General features: G+C 30.3%; 3 protein-coding genes across 3 annotated transcripts in view; all 3 read right to left on the minus strand.

Annotated features, from left to right (window-relative positions):
• LOC145329128 (uncharacterized) overlaps positions 1-26,567 on the minus strand; it is a 532,399-nt gene that overhangs the window by 501,770 nt on the left and 4,062 nt on the right. The window lies entirely within an intron of this gene.
• Positions 21,369-24,891, minus strand: LOC145329118 (uncharacterized). Its single transcript, XM_080173162.1, has 8 exons — positions 24,768-24,891; positions 24,160-24,257; positions 23,981-24,028; positions 23,604-23,651; positions 22,958-23,083; positions 22,452-22,718; positions 21,736-21,930; positions 21,369-21,518 (listed from the first exon to the last, which is right to left on the minus strand). The coding sequence occupies exons 1-8, from the start codon at positions 24,842-24,844 to the stop codon at positions 21,436-21,438; spliced, it is 942 nt and encodes a 313-aa protein (XP_080029288.1). The 5' UTR covers positions 24,845-24,891; the 3' UTR covers positions 21,369-21,435.
• LOC145327931 (uncharacterized) lies at positions 25,302-26,451 on the minus strand. The gene is made up of 2 exons (XM_080171459.1): positions 26,162-26,451; positions 25,302-25,844 (listed from the first exon to the last, which is right to left on the minus strand). The coding sequence occupies exons 1-2, from the start codon at positions 26,295-26,297 to the stop codon at positions 25,624-25,626; spliced, it is 357 nt and encodes a 118-aa protein (XP_080027585.1). The 5' UTR covers positions 26,298-26,451; the 3' UTR covers positions 25,302-25,623.

Raw genomic sequence — 26,567 nt, forward strand, 5'->3', positions numbered from 1 at the left:
CCACCCCCCAAGAAAATAGCTTAAAACCATCACAGGACCAGTAGGTATATTCCCTGAAATGTAGAGCCCAATCGGTTCAGCGGTTACTGAGATCTTAAGCTTCAGACGGATAGACGGACAGACATCAAGCTACTTTGTAATATAGATTAGTAAATTATCAGAAATGTCTTTGCCATTGAGCAGTTGTATATAACATGCATGGAATGGGCGGGCTAAGGGGGGGGGGGATAAAAATATCTAAAAGGGGGAAAAAATGAAGAAACAGTCCTGAACACATTTTTTCCCCTCCTTTAGGGGAAAAACAAGAAAAATATATTTAATTTTCAGGTACATATTGTACAATCATATCTAAAATTCTCAGGTACATATTAAGATTCTGGTTTAAATTTTTTGACAAGAATTGACATGTAAGACATAATAAAACAGACATTAGTAATACTTTCTGAAATTTTGCAATTACACTGTATCTGTAGCATATTTCTCATTGATCACTGCGAATTTTAAAAGAAAAAAAGTTGACCCTCAAAATTTCACCTTAAAGTGATACTTTTCTAATAGTTTATAGTCCACTGAGTTGTAAGCAGTAAGAATTAAAATCTATTAAGTCCCTTCTAACGAGATATTGGCAACTTTTTGCACACATTTTTGCAATGGCAATTATTTCCTTTATTTGAAGTTTTTGTTAATAACATTTTCATAAAAGTTTTCAGTAATAATCATTTAAGATCCATTGTTGAGAAGAAATAAATGTGTTTCCATGCAAAATAAGCTTAAAATCTAATGATTTTAAATATTTGCGATTTAATGGTAAAAAGAATATTTTTTGCTTTTTGATAGCCTGAATATGTTTAATTTTGTTTTATATTTATTCTATTCTTTGAAAAGACATGCATATTCTTTCAGATTTGAAAAAAATTTGAAAAATTAAAAATCGGAATTAATCAAAATTAATCTATAGCCTTTAAAAAATACTTTTAATATTTTGAACCTATATAATCAATAAAATCAATGGAAAATAAAATAGTTTTATAAAATAAACTTTTGGAAAAGGTTTAAGATAACTTCATAAAAGTAGCATTAAAGTAGGATATAAAGTGAATATCCCCCCCAAAAAAAAATAATCCTAAAAAAATTTAGAGAGCTACATGTGCATTTTTATGTCCACTATCAAGATTTTTTACCACAGCCCAAATTGAAAATACTTTATTGTTCCGCTAATAAGTTTTGAGATTTCTAATATAAAATAATAATAAAGATAAACATCTTCTGAAATTTTTTTTTTCTAACTTTAAAGATAAAAAAAGGCAGCTGTTTGAAATATTTAAATAAAAAGGACCTAAAAACAAAGGTTGTTAAATAAAAGGGTTAAGTAAACTATACGATATGATATTTAGTCAAATTTCAAACAAATATTTTATCATTAATTTATTTATAAAAATCAATATTATAAATATGAACTCACAAAGAGACGTTGTATATTATCATAATATATTTAGTCTGCTTTGTAAAACAAAACACACATTTTTCTTTCTTTAATGCAGGGATGATTTTGGACCAAAAAAAATTTAAAAAATAAATTATTTTTAATTTAATTTGATATTATCGTACAATATTTTTTTATATACATAATTTAAGAAATATATTCATAATATAATAACCTGTCATAAAGACGACATATAAAAACATCATCCTGATAAGGAAATTAAAATATATCTTCAAAATTTTCAAATTCATTTTATATTCAAGAAGGAATGAGAAGGATTTGAATTTCAACATTAACTTGTTATTTTGGTTGTATATTTATCATATCTCTACAGTTTGTTGGTAAAGTTTGGTAATACTTTATTTCGAGTCTATGCCATTGTGTGATGGGGAAGGTTGCTAGAGCCCTTTGGCAGCTCTTTCAGACTGATTATCAAACTCGATAAGGTTAAGTGATATCTCCTTGTGACATAGAGTGCAATCTATTCCATTGACAATCTACTGTGTAAATAGGCTTTGGGACTCTTCTAGATCTTGCATATCCTAAACAGTGTCATATGGTGTTAATGCACTGGCTCCATCTGTTACCACTAACACTTGTACCATCAATTCTGCATCTTCTTGTACAATGGTTCTTATGTGTTGAAAAGCTCCTTCTTGGGCACATGTCCTCATTGATGTCACATGTACCTGTTGTTAGATAGCTGTGTCTCTATTCTGTGGCTTATCTTGTGGTGGGAGAGCTCTGACCTGTGCCATAGGCTTACGAGGAACTGTCATTCTTTTAGGATATTTCTTTAAAAATTTTTGTTGAGAAAGCTTGCTCTCTAGAGATTGCATCACTTTAATTTCTTCTACATCACTACTTCTAAGTGAACACTCCTAACCTAACTCCCTATCATTACGCCTCCTGTGGTTCTTGAATTTAAAGCAGGTCAGGTCATATAGTCGTTCACGGGTCAACAGATTTTTTTTTTTGGCCTCAAGAATTACATCTGATAAAAGAAATCCATTATTCTGACTTAGTAGTTCTGTTGCTTGGCCATGGTTCAATATTTCATCTACTTGTTTGGATTTGTTAAATCCGGCGTCATATTGAGGACCATCCAAGTAGCTCACATATTTCCCCCTTCTAGCTTCCAAAACTTTCAACAACATAGAATCTTCATGTGCAATATCAGGTGTCCACGTTTCAACAGCAACATTTTTCACAACTGACATTGACTTTTTATAGATGGTATCCAATATGAAGTTGTAGCAGTTCTGTTGTTTCTCTACCAATTTTTTCAACCAAGACTCGTGCACAAGATCATTATTTTCAATATTCTTCAGGAGGAACCTCCACTCTTCGCTTGTACTGATGTTGTAGACCTCACCAATATATGTTATAATACCAGAACTATCCATTAACTATCTGGCATACTTCTTTGAAATTATCCCCAAACATCAGTTTTACTCCTTCCATATCAGTAAGGAGTACATCAACATCAAATTTTACCATTTGAATATGATTTGTCATTTAGTGGTGCGCTGTATCACGGAGCGCCAGATTTGGTCCAGATTGGCGCACCTCATATCAATCTTTAAATCAAAATAGCATTGGCGATCCAGCACACCCAGTGGAACACCTCTGGCGCACCGGCTACACTTGTTTGGTGTAACCACTGCGCCAGATTTTAGTAAATTAATATTTTATTGCAAAACTATCGTGAAAACATTTTTATAATTATTTTTAAAATAAATTTTATATCGTTGTCAGTACGATATATTATATAAAACTTTTATATAAAATATTGTACTGACATGGCTAAAGTTATAAAGTTGTACTGGCGTGGATTGGACCGCGCCAAAAATCTTTTAAAATTTTTTTAGCAGTAGCTGTGTAGCAACGTTGGCCCTTCTCCAGACCACCTCTGGCTTCCCTCGATCTGGCGCACCACTAAAGTGATTTAAAGATCCAGCCCAGTTAATTCAATGGGTCTTAAAGGATAAGACAATTGCCTTAAATTGATGTGCACCCCAAATTAAAAGAAACTTACACCTTTTGCAGATCAAAATTATTGGTTGAAAAGTAAAAACACTGCTAGTTTCAACATTAAAATCAAAATTTTATATGAGTACCCAAATTTTAAGGAAACGCAATAAATGTTATATATTTATATTACTTGGGTACCTTTTCCCTGATTTTTTTTGTCATATAGTGTAACCCCCTATTATAATTTCAGAATTTTTAATTAAAATGTAACACAAAGACTGTTTATCTAGTGTCTATCTTTTATTCTTTTCAAGATTTCAATATAAAATGTGCATACAATATACAAGAATAGATTGTAAATATACATATATACATTGCATAAAGGAAGGAGGTGTATCCAACTCCTTGGCATAATTGAGAGGGTTTACACACAGCTCTATAGGTCTAACCACCTACACTCCTTTAATACACCCCTTAAAGTGATCGCGAATTTAATTTTTCAAAATGCATTTTCGTTTACCTTTTTTTATATTTTAAGTAATTTTCAAAGAATTATGCCTTAAAAGTTCAGTTAAGTTAGAAAAAAATCAGTTTAAAATGCGGAGAGTGTTTCCACTTGAAAATAATGTTAAAATCTGAGCATCAATTAAACTAAGAGAAAATAAGTTATTTCTTCGCTTGCAGATAAAAACAAAAAAATTTATACTTAGAAAATATTTTTGTAATATATCTCTATTAATATTTGTCTTCGAACTTTCTTTAAAATGTAATGAAAAAGTTTTAAAAAATCATTAACCAAATACCGCTTTGTTTATGCAGGTATAGTGACAAAAGAAAAATTGTTTAAATCTCTAGAATCAATAACATTTAAGAATTCATTTGTTTAAAAACCAAAGATCTATTATATTTGCTATAAATTTACAGCATAAAATATAGCAGTCTTTCTATAGTATTTACATAAAAAAAAGCATTTTATCATCGTAAAATAATCTCGTAATGTGTCGAATTTAATTAAATACACACACACACACACACATACCTTACCTATCTTGCCACACACACGCACACACACACTATCGTAGTGTAGCACTAACACACACACGCACACACACACTATCGTAGTAAAAAACACACACGCACACTATCGTAGTATAACACACACACACACTTAACGCCCCACCCACGAACCCACTTACTACCTAAATAACCAGGGAACTAGAGGCATAAGACAATGGCCGATAAATTAATGGATATTCACAATGAAAATATACACAAATTTACCCATTTTGTAAACAATATTTGGTGGTTTAAACATTTGGACACTCAAAGTAATAAATCAACCAATTAAAATTCTATGAAAGTCCCTAAAGTTAATTAGCCAACTAACAATATGTCATTAACTTTGGGAACTAATGTAATAAAAAGCCAAATATCCATTTCCTCCCTGCATACAATTACGTACAGAAGGGTTAGTTTTAAATGAAAAGATTTAACAATATCCTAATTTATAAAGTTGTAAGCTTTTTTTTATCTGTAGAGAAGGGACCGCTGAAACGATATGGTTCACTTTTACAGTGAAGCTTTTTATAGTTTTTGGGAAAGGTTTTAGGCTATTTTATTTTTATCAAAAAAGTCGTTTGTTGGTTTTAAGCTATTTTTCTGCCCTTTTATATCCCTTTGAATATTAGAAAAATATAAATTTAGATTTGGTTTCTTTTTATACATTAAATAATATTTATTTAACAACTAAACCCCCAGGTAAAAATCTGAATGTGTGAGAAAGAAAAACAGAGAGAGAGGGAGAGAGAGAGAGAGAGAGAGAGAGAGAGAGAGAGAGAGAGGGAGAGAGAGAGAGAGAGAGAGAGAGAGAGAGAGAGAGAGAGAGAGAGAGAGAGAGAGAGTGAGAGAGAGAGAGAGAGAGAGAGAGAGAGAGAGAGGGGTTATACTCAACAAATGCCTATCTTAGAAAACGCTTATAATAAAAACTTTGGTTCATGGAAAGAATACAAAGGATACAAATACAACAAAACCTGCAAACTTGTTTCCTTTCCATGACCTAAAACTTATAAATTATTTTGTGTTTTAAAGCTTATTTTGAATATCTACTATAAGTAGCCCTCTTTCTGTTTAAGTTAATAAATTATATTTAAGTAATACACACATCCTAAATATAAATTGTTATAATAATGTAACATGATGTCTGTATGTTTGTCTGTTCTAAAGGATCTTGCTAACAGCTGAACCAGTATGGTTCTCCTTTACAGGGTAGCTCGTCATAAGTTCTTGAAATGTTTATAACTATTTTGGAGGAGAATACCACCACACTCCAAAACGATTTATACATTATACATTAAAAATTTTAATTTTTAAAATTTTAATTTTTTATGGAAGTTTGAAGCTTTTTTAGCAAGTAGTAAATATTGAGATAGGATGAGGATGCTATGTTACAATCGACAACTATAAATCAGCTGACCTTATATCCATATTTGGTAATATCTTTTCGATTAACGATAAAAATCATTTAATCTCCCCGTAAAAAGAAATTATAGACCTTTTTGGTTAGTTTGATATGTATGTAACAAAAGAATTTATTCTACTCTAAATTTGCAAGTAAACCTTAACAAAAAGATTGTTATTTGTCGATTTTGATAGGTTTTAAGATATGTATAATAAAACACAAAATACATCAATGTTTTCAAGGGAATAAATTCGTTTTTTTAAAGTTTGATTTATTTTTAAATGGGAAGTAATTAAGACTTAATTCTCAAAATAGTACTCTTAAAAAACATTAATCAGTGACATATATCACCTTTTTCCCAGCTTCGTGAACACTTTAATACAGCTAAGGGTGATGTCAAGCAAAAAGTTATACCCACATTGAAATTTTAAAACCCTGTGCACGCCACAAGATGTGATATTGGCCCGTAAAAGATTCTGACCCTCGTTGACAAACTCGTTCTGCCATTCGTTAACTTAAAAACTTTGAAGGGTAGGAATCACAACTTTCGTTTATTTATACAAAGTAAAGTGCTAAGAGAAGGGACAATGTGCTGTTTATTACACTAGTCCCTAAAGTTTTATAGTAACGTTTTCTTCATCGTTGGCTCAACAACTTTGGGGACTATTATATAATAAGTTGAGTGTTTACATTAGAGGTTGTACATAAATTTATGGGGCATTGTCTTATCCCTTTAGATACTGGCTATATACTAATTTATCATCCAATGTTATATCTCTAGTTTTCCCTGAAAAAAAAGAAATCTATCTGTTTTAGGATGATAGCAGTAATATTCGCTATTAATTACAACAATTATTTAGTTGTCTTACAGAAATACTAAAATACTGATTTAAAATTCCTTCCTTGATCATTGTTAGTGAAAATTAAAAATCTTGAATATGTAAACTTAATAAAGATATGAGCAATAGAGAAACATTTCTTAATGACTTAATTTACTCCTTTATTGCGTGCGCCACCAGCATCTAGGAACTCTAAATTTTATTGGGGAGATAGGGAACTAGACGATAGTCTAACCCCATCCCACGACTATTTAACCCTTACAGATCGGGCCCCTATTCCCACCTTAATAGATCGGGGGGGGGGGGGGGTCATATTGACCCCCCCTCTATCTCGGCTTCTGTTACAGATAAAGACGTAAAATTTTTTTCTGGTGGTTCATGTGTATTTTTAGAGAAAATTACTTTTTCTAGTCATAGCGGCCAGGCCGCTCCTTAGCCGCTTTTTTTTAGCGGCCAGCCGCTAAATTTTAAAACAGCTGTAGAGCGGCCAATTTTGCAGCTAGGATGACCAAATTTTAGGACGAACTTTTATTTTACATAACAAAAAAATTACTTTTTCTGATCATCGCCGAAAAACCGCAAATAACGGAAACCGCCATTTTCGGCGGTTACGGCGGTAAAACGGCGGTTGGCGGCGCCAATTAATATTTTTATCTGTTTATTGTTGCTCAAGAATTTACCAAAAAAAATTATAGGTCTCTAGCTGTAATAGAAGCCACGATATACACGATATATGTCTGTGGTAAAAGCCGGACAAAAATCGGTCATAAAGTCGGTCAGGGTGCGGTCAAACGGGCATAGCACCACTTTTCTCATAAGGTCATTGATATCTCAGTATTCACCAAAAAAATTTTAGGTTTCTACCTTATACACAAAAGTCATAATGTAGAAATTAAGATTTATTTAGAATTTTTTTAAAATTTTGGTGCTACCCAACCGACTTTGACCGGACACCACGACCGACACAGACCAGATATCCTAATAAAATCAACTCTTGCCGACGCATAATTACTAAACTTAAAAAGTCATGAAGTCACAGCTCTCCATCTTACCTACAAAAAAAAGGACATTGAAAAAACTAGAGGGGGGGGTCAATATGACCCCCCCCCCCCCCGATCTGTAAGGGTTAAAAATAACCAAAAACTTTAATTCCTGTATCAATATACAAACAATGTAATTCAATGGAGGTGGTTGAAATTAAATTCTTTTCAAACTTTTCAAAAGTTTTAATTTGGGCAGAGGTGGGTTTAATTGGAATGAAAAATATCCTATAAAGAATGCAAGAAACTATGAGAAAAAATATGAGGAAAATTTATTTGATCACTAACACTTTTTCGACTTTTTACTGTTTGTGGAATTAAAATCTTAAAGTTTTTAATTATTATGTCAAAACTTTTGGCAATGTTAAAACATTTCTTAATAAAACACTCAAAATTTCTTATTTTTAGGGTATAAAAAAAACTAAAAACAACGTAATAACTTTTTAAAATCATTTCAGAAACCTTGTTACAGTATGGATTCCAAACTGTTTTATATCCACTGGATGCGAACTGATTCCCAGCCATACTGAATAATCATGTATAGCGCCGTATTACAGACAATTTTCTACAAATATTTAGATAAAAATCATAATATTAATACCAGTTTTGTTAGCCGTGCCTTCAACTCATGTGGTCTAACAAAACTGGAATTAATCTTAAATATTTTATATACTTCGAAGTGCTGTTTATGCGATAAACTACTATTATTATTGAATTTGCCAATTTGTTGTTGAAACATATTTTAAAGTAGTAAACTGTCACGACGTAATGAGCATATAATAAAAACTGTAGTTGTTTAAATATGAAAACATTACTACAATATGTTCTACTGTTAAATTTCAAATCAAAATCTCGTAAAAATTGGCAAAAGGGTTAAAGATTAAATTGCTGCTACTTTTTGGGAAAGGGAAATATAAACCTTATGTAAAAATAACAGGATGTCTTACTATGTGTTTCTGTGAGTAACAAAATAATTTGATAACCGCTGTCCCGATACAGTTATCTTCAGAGTGAAGCTTCTTATGGGTCTAGGAAAGGTTCAACCGCCAATCAATTCTATTAGACTTTTAGGGGCGTAGCTGCAAGTCTTTAATAAAGTAATATTATTTTTCCGTCCGTCTAAAGCTTGAGGTTTCCAAAACTGCTGGACAAATTGTGTTCTTTTTTAATTAAATGTGATCATTGGCCATAACATGGTTCTTGGCTATTTTTCAAGGATTGTACAACAAGAAGGTTGGCAGATTTTTTAAGGATATTTTCGAATTTTTATTCCAATTTTATGTACAGTTGTTACAAAATAATTTAATTGTCTACTGGCCAGGGATATAAAGGGATAAGACAAGGAAGTCTATCCCGAATGATGATAAACAAAATCACCTCTTTAGTAGATTAAACATAGTGGTTGAAAAGTTTGGGCACACCTAGTTTGAAACAACAAATTCAGATTTTATAAAACTTTGGGTTCAAGTTTAATTTTGTATCCAATGTCCCCTCCCTCCCTGCTGGGTGCTACTGGCAGATGGAGGAAAAACATAAACAGATCAATAATTCAAATTAATCAACATGGCAAAGATGTAAAAATATTTTAAAATTGAAATTTCAAACAATTTGATAATTTTAAATTTAAAAAAGGAAGTTAAATACCGTAAAATTTTAGCAATTTGTTAAAACTTTCAACAAGAATGATATTATACATTATTAATTTTAAGTAGGTATACATTTATGTTTTTGGTTGCAATTTGGTTTGCAAATAAGTATAAGTTCCGAAGGGTTAGAGTCACCCACAGGAGTTAAGCAAGTAGAAAAAAAACTACTTGACCTTAGGCTTTCCTTTCGCCAAGCAACTCGATACAAAACTACAGTTGCTTGAGATAAATTCTATAAAAAAATTCACTTTTTAAAATAACAAATGTAGAAACAAATAATCAATATAAGCGTGAAAAGAAGTAATAAAATTCAATGTTTCCAATTTATCTTATCAAAATCATTTCAAATCTCACGGATAAGGATTTTGAAACTAAAGAAAACTTTTTTCTCTTTAAAATACAAAGAGTTATTTCCAGTATAGCTTCTAAACAGATTAATATCCGCTAGATATAATACTTGAAAATTACATATTTATAGCGTCGTATTATATCAAATTTTCCACGAATATTAAAATAAAAATCATAAAACTAATACCAGCTTTGTTATCCCAGGCCTTTGGCCCCACAGGGCTAACAAAACTGGTTTTAATCTCATAATTATTTTTATTTTAATAACCGTGGAAAACTGTTTATATTACGATCCAATAAATAACTATTATTCCATATTCACCATCCCTTCTCTCTGAATGATGTAAACAGTATGTCCATCAATGGTTGATATGAAAGGGAAATGTAACCCTATAAAAGAATGGGCAAACAAAAATGACATCGAGATGGAGGGTTTGATTTGAACTGCCGTTTTTACATTTTAAAAGTGTAGCTTTTCTACAAGCCAAGCATTATGTAAGTAAGCTTTTCTTTTTAGAAAACTATTATGAAACAAGGACATTATTTAACCATTAAAGTAAAACAATAGAGAAGGAAGGGATTAAATAACTGTATTTCGCCACACCGTGGACCTAGTGCCGACTTTCAATTGGATCTTTGAATATCAGCCATTAGCATCGGAAATATTAAGAGAGCTAAGCCGCTTTAAAAAAGCAGAAAATTTGCTAGCAGATGAAAACAGTCGCCACCATTGGATCCAATTAGTTGTCTAGGTTATGCATTTATTATTTATATTAGTCTTCATAGAAAAAAGTTTTTAGTTAAGAATTCTTTATAATTATTAAAAAGAAACATATGTAAGCCTTATATAATACCTTTCGTCTCATATATTTTTACATCTGTTATCTATGTGCTATGATCATCCTTGTTTATTTTTGAATTGTTTGGCAAAATGTTGAAATATGAGATTAAATTTCCTTTTGATAGTACGACCATATAGAAAACTTTCAAGCGATATTATTTTTCTCTACCGACACCTTCCAAAAAACTTTAGGCTTCATTAAGGGATCTGAAGGGATAAGACAATGGTTTTTACATTGATTATGATTAGTATATTTTACAGTCCAGTGTCCCCTCCCTCCTTGGTTTCGTTAGAATCTTAGTCAAAAGCAGGAAATAGTTTATTTGTGCAAAAAATAAGACTAACTTTGGTAACCTTTAACAATATGTAACTCTTTAGAAAAGTTTGCTATTATGGTTCCATTTTAAAAGCTATTTAATCTGATTTCATATTTGAAAGACCAGAAGTATTTAACTGTGTTTTGTTGAGCAAGGCTTATCTAGATATTTTGATTGTCTGTCTGTTGGAAGTATTAAATGGCGTCACCGTAAATATCAAGATATTAGTCCTCCTCATATCTTTATAATAACTTTTTTATGGAATCTAAATAAACCCATTGCTTTATGTGATACTAGCGGTTACGCCCTAGAGGCCTCTTGGGGTACTTAAGAGGGGAGCTGAATATAAAACCCATTTGTTTTAAATTTAGATTTAAAAAAGAAAGTAAGAAAAAATTTATTTTTGGGGTGAAGGGGGGGGGTTAGTTTTTTTCTTCATATATTTTAGCAGATTTGCAACAAGTTTACTTACAATTTTGTTTGGACTTATGCATTATATTCTGCTTATTCAGTTCTAAAACACTACAAGTGTTAATGTTCGTTTGTCCTTCCACCTCAGAGCTTCGCTTTTATGGATGTTGTAATCCTTGTTTGTTAAATGTCAAACTGTGCTAAGTATATATTTTGAAGAAAAAGTCTTTATTCTATTGAAGCGTTGCCTCGTAAACATTTAAATATTCAAACACATCATTACGATTTTTGCCAACAGAAATTTTGCAAACAAAAAATACTAGATTTACTCAGAGAGAGAGAAAGAGAGAGAGAGAGGGGGGATAAAGGGCTGTTTATTACACGAGTCCCCAAAGATTTATAATAACGTTTCCTTATATGTGGCTTATCAACTTTGTGCACTTTTTAAGTTGAGTGTTTAAACGTTTCAACCACTAATTTCAACCTACAGAAGGGGTAACTTTATGTATAATCATTGGGGATGTATATCAATTTATAGACAATTGTCTTATCCCTTTAGATCCCTGAGCTCTACTCCTATTTTTCTAGCTTATATTTCTTCTCTAAAAATAGACTAAAACCTGGTCATCACCATATATGTTTTCGTCATCTTACTCGATTCTAAGAAAAACAATCATCTATTTTTTTATTTACATAAAGTTGTTGAAATCCTGTATCGCAAATTTTCAAAAATCTGCCAAATTTGCAAGAAGCCCTAAATAGAAAATAATAAAGAAGGGCTCGACAAAGATTTATTTGCAATAATGAATAGTTTCAAATGGGACACATTCACATTGAATTATCCCGTTTATAGGGTAATGTCAAAATAAAAAGATATAAAAATAATAAGATATTTGCATGCTGAAAATTAAAAAACCTATAGGTGTAATGGAATTGATTTGTAATAACCTACCCACGGGGGAGTGTCGACTCTGTCCCGAATTTTGTAGTGGGTCTTTGAAATGAGCAAATAGCTTCTGAAATATAAACACCTCCGGCTCCATACAAAAGAACATTATGCAATTTTATAAGTATCTTCGCGACTTTGGCTAGGTAGTTGTATGGATTATACATCTATACTTATACATTTCTTATAAAGCTACTAGTCAAAACTGTAATCTGAACTGGCAAACATATTTATTTGCAGTTTAACATCCGCAAAGATATATAAAAAATTTAAGACATTTCCTTAAAATTGGTACAGAAACTTATATACATAAATACATATATGTATAATATAAAAACCCTTCACATTTAGAGAGGAGACCTTTCACGCACAATACAAACAAATTTGCACAAACTAACAAGGATGAATCAATACATTTGTAGGTGGAAGAAAAAAAAATAGAGTACAAACTAAATAAGTTTTTAAAAATCCTATTACATACAAAACTTGATTTTGAAAAGTTATTAATTTTATGGAAACTTTAGATAGGTCCCATAATAGTTTTAGGCTAATATATTTTTACATTAAGGTTTTTTACTCTTCAAATAGATCTTGGTATGGGGACAAAACCACTGACTGGTTTACATAGCTTAGGACAATATTCTAATTTTAATGATATTTTTATTTATACATACCAATAAAGTATTTAAAAACAATATAAGTATAAAATTTTATAGTAAAATGCTTGTAAAGCAAAGTTTAAAAATAAATATAGAGTAAGGGAACTAACCACTTGTAGAGATATAAAAACAAGAATTACTACTCACACATACAAAAATATATACTACTGTCAGGGAGAAAGTTATATATTCCAAAAACTAATTCAAAAAAAAAAAACTATAAACCCATAGCCTCAAGAAAATAGCTTTAAACCGCCGTAGGACTAATAGCTACATTCCCTGAAATGTAAACTCAATCAGTTCAGTGGTTACCGAGATCTTAAGCTTGAGACGGACAGACAGACGAAAAGGCATTGATCTATTTTGTATTATAGATATATCTTTAGATTTATAAATTGGTATTTTAAATCTAAGTATTAGTTTTGTATTTCACTATAAGACTCTATATAGTAACACTACGTAGATAATATGTCAGCTAAAACCATTTTGATTACATAATTAAAAATTTCATTAAAAAAGATTATATCATGTCAGTTATGAATACTTTAAACTATTGTCATTTTAAGCATATATATACACTAATAAATTTTAGAGGTCTTAAGGGATAACATTTCAAATGATGTTCAACAAAATTATCCGTATATCTGGTAGGATATTATTATCAATCATATGTTTGGACACTGGTAGATTGAACCAACCAATCAACATTTATTCAAAGTATCCAAACTTAAAGCCCACGAATGAGAATTAGCGTCTATAGCCCATCCCTCCCTGGCAATTTGAAATATGCATAATTTTACATACAATTTTTAGAACCTCCTTCCCTCTCCCTAGTAGACTTGTAGTACAGAGGGCATCTGCACAAATTCGCACATAAACTTTGATTTTGCAAAAATTTTAATGCCAATAATTGTCAGGCTTTTGCCAATAAACTGGGCTGTAAAGTGCGCGGCCAAATCAAAATACAGAAACTTTTCCATGCTTTATAGTTATTCTAGATACAGTAGCGAGGGTGTTCTACAAATAGGGCTTTGTTTCAAGGCTTCAAGCCCTCGGTTTTTACAATTAATATAAATTTTAGGCATGACACACACCAAAAAAATTAACTTTTGAATAATTAGTACTCACTCCAAGGACGACCAATCTTTATTTGGTGGAGGGTGTAAAAAATTGAAAATGAAATTTTTTTTTTGGCGGGGGAAATCTTTTTACCATAGAGGCAAGGACGTTCAAGCTTTTTTATTTGGGGGGGGGGGGAGGTAAAAATAAAAATTTAAAATTTTGGGGTTCTTACGGCACTAATAAATTCATTGGGGGGGGGGGGGGAGGATCATTTGACGTCCCTGACCCATACATTGTAATTGTACTACTGAGGTAATATTTTGAAGGAGTTCAAAAATACTCCTCTTTCATGGAGATTCTTTACTCCCCCCCCCGCAACAAAAAAAATGCTTACTTATAGTTAAGCGATCTGGATGTTGTTATCCTTGTTTCATAAATCTATATTGAGTAGTAAATGGATAAATATAGTTTTATAGTATTTGCAAACTTTTTTATGGAGTCCTGTGGCCGCCAGTATACTTTTTGACATTTATAAAATCCCAATTGATTTGATTTATTATATTCTATTATTCTAATATGACGTCATTCGGGATTCTACAGCCAAAAGTTTTAAAATTTTTCTCCTCTCTTCATAAGCACTTTAAAGAGCTTAAAGAAAATCATTGTTTGAAAACTTTACAAAAAATAACGTGTGTCCTGTTTATTTTTTTACTCAAGACAATTTATTCTCTTTTACGAATAGTGTAAATTAGTATCCTTAGTATTTTTAATACCTGTATAATAGCTGTAAACCATTTATACGCATCCAACAATACATTTTGTCTTGATAATGATTATTTTTAATACTTGTATAATAGCTGTAAACCATTTATAACTTAATTAAGGGCACACGAGTCTTTATGACCAAATACATGCACGTAATTATTTTCTTAGGAAGTTTTGGGACAGTTTAGATCATTTAGGACAATGGATATAATAGAATACGTGGATATTATGACAGGGGTTATTTTGTCGTCAATTTAGGTTGCTACAATGGCCCGTATCTATTGGTCAGTAAGGTTCCTCCAGTAGGAAAGAAAGGGATGGGGAAATTAGATAATTTAGAAATTTTATCAGTGTATTCGAGAATCTTTTACATTATCCACATATTCTATAATTCTATATTTATTTTTTGCCAGATTCGTCATTAGAAGTAAAATCATAAATAACATTTTTACATGTATTTTTATCCTTAGTTAAAGGTTAGATCAGTAAAGGTTCGACAGAATAGGCTTCGCAGGGTTTGAACTCAGGGCTAAAAATATGTCTTTTCGTCCTTCGCCATTTTATTTTAAAACCTTTGTTTTTGGTCATTTTTTTAATCAAAAACTTAAAAACTGATAGCTTATTATTTAATCGTAATATCCAAATATAGAAAAAAATGAATTAATTAGATGATCCAGCTTTGAATTTCAGATTTAATAATTTATTCTTAGAATGATCCAAAGGTGTGCCATCCTTAATTATCCGAAGCCATCAACATTATTGAATTAACCCCATTTAATTTCTTAGTTACAAAGCTTTATTCTTTTAAATTATATTACCCATAAAAATACTTTATGACCATTACATTATTAGTAGCGAAGCTACTTTATAACTATGATAGGACCGTATGTCAGTTTTTATGAGGATTTTGGTTTACAAAGTACAACTCTGTATATGCATTTAAAAAAAGATTGAATTGGTGTAATCTCACATTGATGATAAACATTATAACCCTTTCTGTACATAATTCATTGAAAGAAACGGTTTAAACTGCTTATATAAACCAACCAATCAACATTTAACATTAATACCTAAAGATTTCAAACCTATTTAGATAATGTTTTTTATTAAACTTTGGGTACCAGTATAATTTACAGTCCAATGTCCTCTCCCTTCCCATTTTATCTTAGAATTATGTTGCTTTCGCTCTTTTTGGATATTATTGTTCATGTTAAAATAAAGAAATCTATTTCATGTAGATAATTAGTTTTAAGGCAATATAAAAGCTTTTATGTTTAGAATTAAACATTAAGTGCTTTTTATTTAGTTTTTATGTTGGTCTCAATTAGAAATTTTAAGTTAAAATAGATATGTATTGTATATGTTCAAACAGCGATTATTTGTTTAAGTAGTGTAGCAACAGTAGTCTGTCTGTACCGAAGGATCTCTGTAACCGCTAAACCGATATGGTTCTTCTCTACATTGCAGCTTCTCATAGGTACTGGAAAGGTTTATAACTATTTTGGAAGAGGGTACCGCCACCATCCTAAGATAAATCGCTAAAATAAAAAAAGAACCATACCAAAACTTTAAAAACTTTCTTAAAGTTGAGTGTCAAGATGATTTGATAGAAACCCCCAATGAAGACAGAACAAAAATATTCCTTTTATTCAATGAAATTATTGTGTCAATCACTAGTTTTAAAACCAATCAATCAAAATTACCAATTTGAGCCAACGAATAAGAAAAGTCGTCATAGAACTTTTGAGAACAGTGAAATTTATAGTCCAACTTCCCATCCCTTTTAGTTTTGCGGTAACAAACGGTCAGACAATTGGACAAACTCAATTATAGCGTTGCTGCGCTGATGTAAATCAATAATAATTTACAGTTACACAAATAAAAACATAAAAAAACACATATATTAACTTCTGCTAGATAAAATTTAATCTGCATTTGATAAACCACTTAAAAAGCTATTAGAAACAGAAAAATCTCCCATTAATTTGTGTGTAAATGAGTCATTTTAATCATATAACATTGTTTATGATACATTTTTATTAGGAAAGCTTTTCTACAATTAAAGTTTATTACTTTAGGTAAGGCTATGACAATTCATTTTTAAGTATGAAAGAATTATCTAATTGCCTTAAAACTTAATTTTTCTATTTTGTTATCACAATTTCTCAGAAAAAGCATTTAATTATTAATCAAATCAATTATAAATTCAAGATGTTTTAAAAATAGAACAAAAGTTAATTTGTCTACCTCTAAATAAATCTATGACCTACGCAAATGTGAATGTTTTTATCCTTGTTTTTTCCTTATTATGTACAGCAGTTTACTTTAATCAATAATTAGTGAATTCTAATTAGGGAATTTTAATATTTATGTTAGTATAATCTATTTCTAGTAGGACGAGTGATTTAAAACTTAATGAAAAATGTGTTGACTCTATTTTGTTGTTAATAAAACTATTTTTATCGATGACAATTGCAGACCAATATTTAAAACTAAATATCCTATCATATAAAGTAGTAAGAATTTTTGTTTGTCCCAAAGGATCTCGCTAACCGCTGAACCGATATTGTTCTCCTTTACAGTGAAGCTTCTTATAGGTCCTTGGAAGGTTTTAAACTTTTTTGGGGGAGGGTGTGTTCAACCCCCTCCCCCCTTAATTTTTTTTTTACTCTTTTAAAACTCAAACTTAAAATAGGATTAGGTCGACTTTTCCACCTCCTACCTTAAGTGCCCCTAGAGGCTTCTAGGGGCGTAGCCGCTAGTTTAAACTAATTTGTATAACAGAGGGTATTTTGCTAGAAAATAATGTAAAAGTATCAGGATGTCTGTTGTGTCTAAATATAGCGAACATACTTGCTAACTGCTGAACCGATATGGTTCTTCTTTACTTTGAAGCTTCTCACAGGTCCAGGGAAGTTTTCAAAATATTTTTTAGGAGAGGCAACCTCCACCCTTCCATGAAAAAATAGTTTCTACCTTTTTTTATCAAAACTTAAATTGAAATAACCTTTTTAGATAAGAATTTTGTATTCCATTTTTAATTAATGTTGATTTGCATTAAGAAAACTTCTTGATTTAATGAGTAACCAACCAAGATAAAAATGTTCCAAAGATGATATGAAAACAACCATTTAATCTGTTGTGTGTGAAATGTAATTACATAAGCTCATTATACATTATACACACTGTCTTTTTAGAACATAATAATACAGGGCAATATATATCTTTCTTCTTTTATATTGTTAAAAAGTAATTCAAAAGGTACATTATTTAAGGAATCTTAAACGATAATAATGATAAACAAAGATATCTTTTATAGATTTCATTGGCGGAAAAGTGTGAACAAATAATTTTATACAATCTAATCAATATTTAATAATAGTCCTTAAAGTTTAACACTTTAGAAACACTTATAATTTTATGAATTCGAGTAAAGCAGTGAATCTACCTAGAGAATATTTGGAAGAATGATTTGGAGAAATATTGACCCCTTTTAATGTATTTTAAAAATATTCCCTAGAAAAGAAGGACCCTGGAATTTTAAGATGTCTTATCACTACCGCTAAAATATCAAAATGGCAGATGACGAAAGATTGTGAAAATTCTCAAAATACAAGAGAATAGACAATAAACTTATGTACACTCTTAATTATAATAAACAAATTAATCCCTTCAGTAGATTAAAAATATGCAATATACAATGCACTATAAATGCATGTACGCCCCTAATTATGATAAATAAAATAGATTAATTTCATTGGTGAAAAGATTTGGCACTTAAAGTATGTACTAACCAATCAAAATATAATAAAAGTTTCTACAATTTTAAAGCCAACGAATGAGATGTGTGTGTTTTTACAAATTTATGAACAAGTACAATTATTTGTTGTTAGAGTTTAAGTGTCATAGTGGCGTTTCTGGTAGTTTTTGTGGAAGTGATATGACCCCTGAGTTTAAAACTATTTAAAAATTAAAATGTTGGCACGCGGCGTCCCTTTCTTATTTTCCCATAGTTCCACATCAAGATTAATTACGGATAAGATTCGAACCAGCAACTTTACAACTAAACGTTTTGCTATCGGTCTTAGTTGCTTATTTGACATCATGGAGGGGAAGGGGACATTGGACTGTAATTTATACAGGTTCCCAAAGTTTTATGAAAAAATTTTCATCTTTAGGAATTAAAAGTTTTTGAATCTTGATTTTGTTGGATAAACTTTTGCACCAATAATTTTAATCTACAAAAGGGATAATTTTGTTTAAAATAATTGAAGGGTATGATTCACATTATAAAATTGCATTGATAAAGATTATCTTACATATAAAAAATGAATAAATTAAAGGTTTCATGTTATTTTGATTTTTAAACTTAGAAATAAAATGACAGTGGTTATAATTCCGTCGCCCCTCTAAAACTTGATCGTGAAATCTTTGGGTTTCATTAGTACAGAAGGATAGACAATCCCTCAGTTAAACAAGGATAAAATAATTCTAAATAGAGTAGCAAATTAGACTTACAGATCTATGTAGTATAGAAGATTTATATGTTTAAAAAAAGATCATTTCGTTGTTTTCTCTCAAAGTGTCTGGTCGAACAAAATACCATCGCCTATCTTTTATCTTGAAAATAAATAATTAGTGGATTTTTTTCATTTTTTTGTTTATTTATTTAGGTAAGATTAGGTAAAAGTTAGGCATAGGTAAAAAAAACTCCCCTCATCTTTAAAAAATATGGGGGGGGGGGCCGGGGGGGGTGGTGGTTCTGTGCTTAATAGAAACTTTTATGAAAATGTAAAATATTACCTCTAGAGATGCTACGCCAATAAAACTAACTCTCTGTTTATAAAATGTGCTAACAAACATTTTCTTTCCCCCTTACAACCAAAAAAAAATCCTTGAAACCTTTCCATTTCACCAACCGATTAAAATGGTGTTTCTATAATGTGCTATTTTTTTACTTTCATTATTTTTTAGACTCTACTTATTTGTACAACCAATCAAGATTTAAACGATATCCTCAAAATTTAACAAATGCAAAAAAGTATAACTTAATTCTTTTGGAATCAATAATCTAGAAACAACACAATGTCCTTTCCCTTCTTGCAAGGACTAAAGGTCGAATATTACTCCATGAAATAAAAGCTTCCAACAGTTTTCTTGTGGTTTTTAACAAACACTAACTTTTAAAATCCCCTAAAAATCATTGAATAAAACACCACCACCTACTAAACATTTTCCCAACATCAAGCAAAAAAGGATCATTTATAGACCTTTTATTGGTAGATATTGTACTTTTTAAAACTTGATAATATAATTATATATTAACAAATTAAGTCATAAGATTTAATTTTAAGTAGTTACAATTAAGTTCCTCTTTTCTGAAATCTTCATACTTGTCTAGATATGGTTTAAGGGTTTTTTTAAGGATTTTTTGGAACAATTTGTTCCAGATAAATAGTCTCTGATTTCTTATTGAACAGGGCAAACACTTTGCTTATCTATACACAACACTAGTCTATGATAAAACAGTAGGGTATCCTAATAGTAGCTGGAGCTGTTAGGTACTTTTATCATTTCAATCATTATGAGACCATTACTAAATTTCCCCTTGGTTAAAAGTGATAAACAAAAGAGTAAAAGGGTTTTGGACTTTTTGGTATTAGGCTAAATTTTATTAGTTATTATTTTTTTAAAAGGCTGATATTCTATAATTGGGAATTGTACCTTTTCATCCCAAATATTCCTACAACAATGCCATTTCTTTAGAATAAGAGCAACATTTATAAACGAAAAGTATAAAAAATTCTTTCCACGTTTGGTCATCATAATGGATGATTAAATCTAAGGATAAAGTTAGCGTATTTTAGACCAGTTTTTAAACAATAATAACAATATAAGATATATGATTAAGAATACTTAGAAAATCTAATCCCTTTAGAAAGAAATCAAACATCTCTTTAGCTCTGCAAGATTTGCCTTAACAATATTTGTAATGCTCATTTAAACAACATTGGTTATGACAATTTAAATTTATGAATAGTTCACCCAGCAGGGTTAAATATGAGAAATTTTCAATTTAGATGTTTAGCTATAAAAGTATAAGCAATTTTCTAATCGTTTAATGGTCACCTAACATTGGGTGTTTTTACTCACAAAGGATCCCACTAAAAGTTATAGAAAAACTGGCTAATATTTGATGTGTCCAAAATATCCCAAAAATTGTTCCACTTAAATAGTCACATATATCAACAATTGGGCGGAAAATCATTGAACCAACTTGTTAATATGAGGGAGATTAGTCCTAACTTTTGACCTAATTTTCAGTTTATCATTAAAACAAACCAAAATTAGTAAGAAAAAAATTTTCTTGTTTAGTTTTATTGTTAAAAGTTTATTTGTTATTAAGTTTCAATATAAAAATTTTGAAATTAAAGTTTTTTATCTCAAAATTTTATATTAAAGAGGAGAATGTTATTATTGTTCTAATGGAATTTATTGCAAAATAATCTATTTAAAAGTTAAAGTTAGTTTGGAGATAAAAAGTGAAAAATCAAATTGTTATTGCAAATTTATAAAGAATTTTAGTATAAATGAAGCATATTGCTTGGTGGAAATTAGATTTTACAATCTTTCAAGTTAGAACAACTTAATTATGATTAAGAATATAGCTGACAGTGTTGATGTAGGAACCATCTGGATGTCCTGTTTGGAACTCTGTGCATGCCCCAGCCTGGTCAAATCAGAACAATTATCATTTTACTGTTGATAAAGTTTGTGAATTGCAGAGAAAAGATGTTATAAATAAAAATCCTTGTCTTTCAGCTGTCAAATAGCTTGTAAAATCACAACAACAGACTGAATTACATCAAATGTTTTATTTTAATGAAAAAAAGGAGTTTATTCAAATTTTCTAATATTAGAGTTTGACAGTAAATAGTTGTTCATTCCTGTTCATTGTTTCTCTGATATGTATCAGAGTTGATGGACCAAGTCATCACGCCTCCATATTGGTTAGCTGCTACTGCTTCAGCTGCTGTGATAGTTTTCTGCATACTACAATCTCTGTAAAGAATTTGACCCCAGACTATCTTATGCTTGGGAATACCCATTTCAATCAAATCATCGACATAATCTTGTGTACCTAAAATTATTTATAATTTTATAATGATTGATTAAGCTCTGATGTTTGGAATATCTCTAATCATGCGATATGATTTTCCATTCATTGGTTCATATGATGAAACAAATGGTTACTTTGTTAAAACTTATATTTTGCTAAGTTATCTTATCAATCATAGTTATAAAGTAACAGAATGTGTGTTTTTCTATGTGTCCATACTGAAATATCTCGCTAACCGCTGAACCAATCAGGTTCTCCTTTACATTTTAGCTTCTCATAGGTCCCGGGAAGGTTTATAACTATTTTGGGGGAGGGTACCACCACCATCATCACATTTTTTTTACTCAGAGACTTCAACGCAACATTGATGGGTATTGTAGAGACTTGAACGCAACTTAATTAGGTATCGTAGAAAAGTTACATATATTATTTTTTTTTTAAACCAAACATTTAAAGTGCCACTAGAGGCCTCTAGGGGCGTAGCTGCTTGTTTTATATAATTAAGTAAGGGATAAAATGTTACAAATTTTTCTTAAGTTTACCTTGACTCATTGAAACATAATCCAAGTACTCAATTGACTCGCTGATTACTTTAGAGTATGTACGACTCAAAGGGGCATAGGGGAATGTGTAAGATATAATTTTATTGGGCATCAAAGTTCTAAATCTTTCAATAAGATAAATTTGTTTGTTAACATAGGAGCAATCTATCCAACTTCCACAGTCCCTGACAGTTGTAAGATCAACTCCATCAAGATTATATTCATCAACCAGGCTGACAATCCTCATCACCAGTTGTTCAAGAGTGTCTAAGATTTAAGTCAATTAAAATATTTATGCAATTTTGTTTTAGTTGTGAGTGTCCTCTTGTGTACAGTTAAATCATAAAATTTCAGTACAAAAAAGGCAGTAAATATTTGTCTAGGAATTGAACAGATTTCTTTCAGTCTCACCTTTAAATCTAAATTGTGTTAATCAAAATACTGTACAGCTAGGTAATCCATTATAGGATTGTACTCTTAGGTGAAAAAATATTTATCATTAATTCCTGAGTGCACTCCATCTCCAGGATTACCATAATTTTCACCACCAAAAGCCATTTTGACAAAACCACCAGCAGCATGAATTAACTTTACAGCCTCATGTAATGCAGCACTGTCCTTCATAACAAATCCTGTTTTGTCACAAAGTTGTACTTGTTCACGGGTAGGCTAAAAAAATTCCAGGTTTTTGAAAATACCCATTTAAGCGGATTGCACAGCCTTAAAGTCACATGTCTTGGTATGCTGGAAAAAGTAAAAATCAAATTTTATTTTGGGGGCTATTTGAGAAAATCCGCAAAATATTTTTTTTTCATTTTCGCCTAAAATTCTCTAAAAATAAGGTAAAAAATGTTTGGGTAGGCTTTTTAAAACTGTTATTGCTCAGCCCATAGTTATCCTAAAAAAAAATGTTAGACATACCAATGGAAAGCTTATCTCCTCTAGTTTTCAAATTGACAAACATTTTAACGTGCATTGTATGGTTTTGTATCTATTATGCTAAATGTAAAGAGTATAATCAAATTCATTAAATACATGTTTCTTTCAAAGAAATTTCTTTTGAAGTAAAATTACTATCAACAAATCAAAATGTTTTTTAAATCTCCAACAAAAATAGATGTTAAATCTTTACAACAAAGTACAACTAGATGCCTGAAGTAATACAATCTGATGAAGCAACACATTCCCATTCAGTTAGTACCTTCATCCAAATGATAGTATTACTACTAAGTAAAGATATATATGGAATTAAACCTGAAAAATGGAAATTATGCAACTCCAATTGAAGAATTTCTACATCTTCATATGATTTTTAAAAATTTGTCTGCTAAAGTTTATTTGCTAAATTCATATGCAATTTGTAATATTAGCTCCTTATGGTATCATTTCCAAAGGCTAATGCAATTTTGATCTTAATTATTTGCATGATAATTTGAAATTTAAAAACATTATGACAAAGATTATAATAATGTTTTAGCAATCAAAGCTATTCAAGTTTTTTGTATTTTTATTATTAATAACAATCATTTCCTTAGGATCAGCAAAAGCAAGGTTGACAATGTTGACACCTCTTGTAGATCCTGAATTAACAATTTATTCATACTTTTCAGATTTTATGATTATTTAAAACTCTGAAATCTCTAAAGGATGAAAGATTTTCAAAATCAACAAAATGATTTTTCATTAAAATGAATAGTGTATGAATACAATCCTATTGGAGAGACTGGTAGAGCAGAAAGATTGGCTCCATAGTTTCCAGGACTATCCCAAGATTCCCAATAGGTTTCTACATGTGGCTTAGCAATCCTGATATAAATATTAATATTTCTCGTATTAATTCAAAACCGATTGATATCTAGTGGATTAGAACCAGTTCTCATCCATACAAAATAACTATGTCTAGCAAGCATCATATTAGATTTAGTTTTCTACAAATATAAAAATGTACATTCATAAGTTGAAACCAGTTTTTTTAGCCTAGAGATGCTGAAGGCTAAATCTTATAATTGTACATTTTATATCTGTAGAAAGCTGAAAAAACTATTACAGTATTTTCATTCAAAGAGTACTTACCCAAATTAGTCCTAGAATTAAAGAAGCAAATAATCTATTGTAATAAGAGCTACAAGAATTGTTAAAATTTGCAGAGTTTGTAAATATAACAAAACTAATTACTATTCACTTTTATTTATTTTGTTTTAGTATCCAATAAACGCAAGTTGCTAGAATAAAGTTATAAATAAATGCAGATGAATAATTTTAAAAAATTACAAAGTCAATAAATCTTGAACTACTTTATTTATTATGTTTAATTACCTAGTTACTGGGTCAAATAAACCACTGCATGACAAAATAACACAGGATATGAAGCTGACAAATAAAATCAACTTCATTATCTCAAAGACTGTACACAACTTACCTAGTTTATTAATTCATTTTTTTATATAAATTATCTTATCTCATAAACAAATAATTAAGGATATCACATCAGGTACTACGTCCAACCCTAGGCATGTTAAACAGTACCATAAGAAATAAAATATATAAATGATTTATTTGCTGCTATGTCTGGTACATAATATTAATAGGAAGAGTAGGGGGAATGCATCATCCTAAAGCAGTCACTCATATATTGTGTTGAATAATTACACTTTGAACGGCAGTTTAAATTTAAACTTTAGTTATTTCTAGCCTTTTTAAATAAACAGATAATGGTGACATTTACCACAATAAACAGCGAGATTAATGATAATTTGAAATAAGAGAGATAATGTTTGTATCATTCAATGTTGTCATCCTTATCATATGTATAAAGAACTCTATTCAATTAAAACAAAAATTACAAGGATATAGAATTATAGTTTCTTTATTTGTTTAGCTTATACAAAATATGATTCAGCTTATTGAAATACATAGTTAAGAATTGAACATGGAACACTAAAAGACCAATCAATCATGATTAAGAATATAACTAATAGAGTTGATGAAGGCTGCATCTGGATGACCTGTCTGATAGTCTGTACATGCTCCAGCCTAAATAATTTCAAACAACATAAATACGATTTTCATATTAAATGATATTAATAAAATTTGGACAAAAAATATTTTCAAAACAAAAAAAAACTAATTTCCAGTTTAGTTTTATAAAATTTGAATCAAAATTAAATGTTGTTCATTCCTCATCATTGTTCCTCTGATATGTATCAGAATTAAGAGACCAAGTCATCATTCCACCCAAGTTGTTTGCTTTCACAAACCTTGCTGCAGCTACTGTGAACTCTAAATTGCAGGCATCATAATCATGCCCATGGCTCCATGTCAGAATATGTCCCCAAACTATCTTGTAGTTGGGAACTTTCATATCAATCAAGCTTTGTACATCAGATAATTCTCCTAAGATGAAATAAAAGATGACAACATCCACATATAGCCAAGCTCTTAAATGGAATATGAAAGGAAATAAGATACTTAACAGACAGACAGACATAGTAAATGAGTGGTCATATGAATCTTTATATAAATTTCAGAAGTTTGTATTTAATAATAACTTTTAAAAAATTGTATTTAGAGTATTACTGAAAGACTGACAGACACTATGATTTATAGAGTAGTCATGGTCAGCAAATAGGTGCTAATCCTAACCCAAAAACAATCCTCATAACTAGAAAAGCAGCTAAGTAATTTCCTAGCCAGTACTTTTAATAAATTACCATGACTAATAGACACATAATCCAGATTGTCAATAGATTGAGTAATTACTTTGGAGTATGTAGGATTGTTTGGAAAGGAGGGGAAGGTATATGAGATAATTTTGTATGGCATCAAAGTTCTTAGTCGTTCAATCATATAAATTTGGTTGTCTGTATAGGGACAAGGTGTATTAGAACTACAAGAGTTGATAGTTGTTATGTCAACTCCATCAAGATTGTATTCTTCAACAAGGCTAAAAATTCTTTCCACCAGTTGTTTTACATCATCTGAATTAATTATATTAAAAATTTTTTTTTATGTTATTCATACTTTGAACTTTTTAGGTCTTAGTAGCCGCACATGAGCCATATTTAAGCTGACTTTCTAAACCAGTAATTGTTCTTTAACAATTTAATAAGTTTCTAT

The sequence above is a fragment of the Acartia tonsa genome, chromosome 9, assembly GCF_053477335.1.
Source record: "Acartia tonsa isolate MP-2025a chromosome 9, ASM5347733v1, whole genome shotgun sequence".
NCBI lineage: Eukaryota > Metazoa > Arthropoda > Copepoda > Calanoida > Acartiidae > Acartia > Acartia tonsa.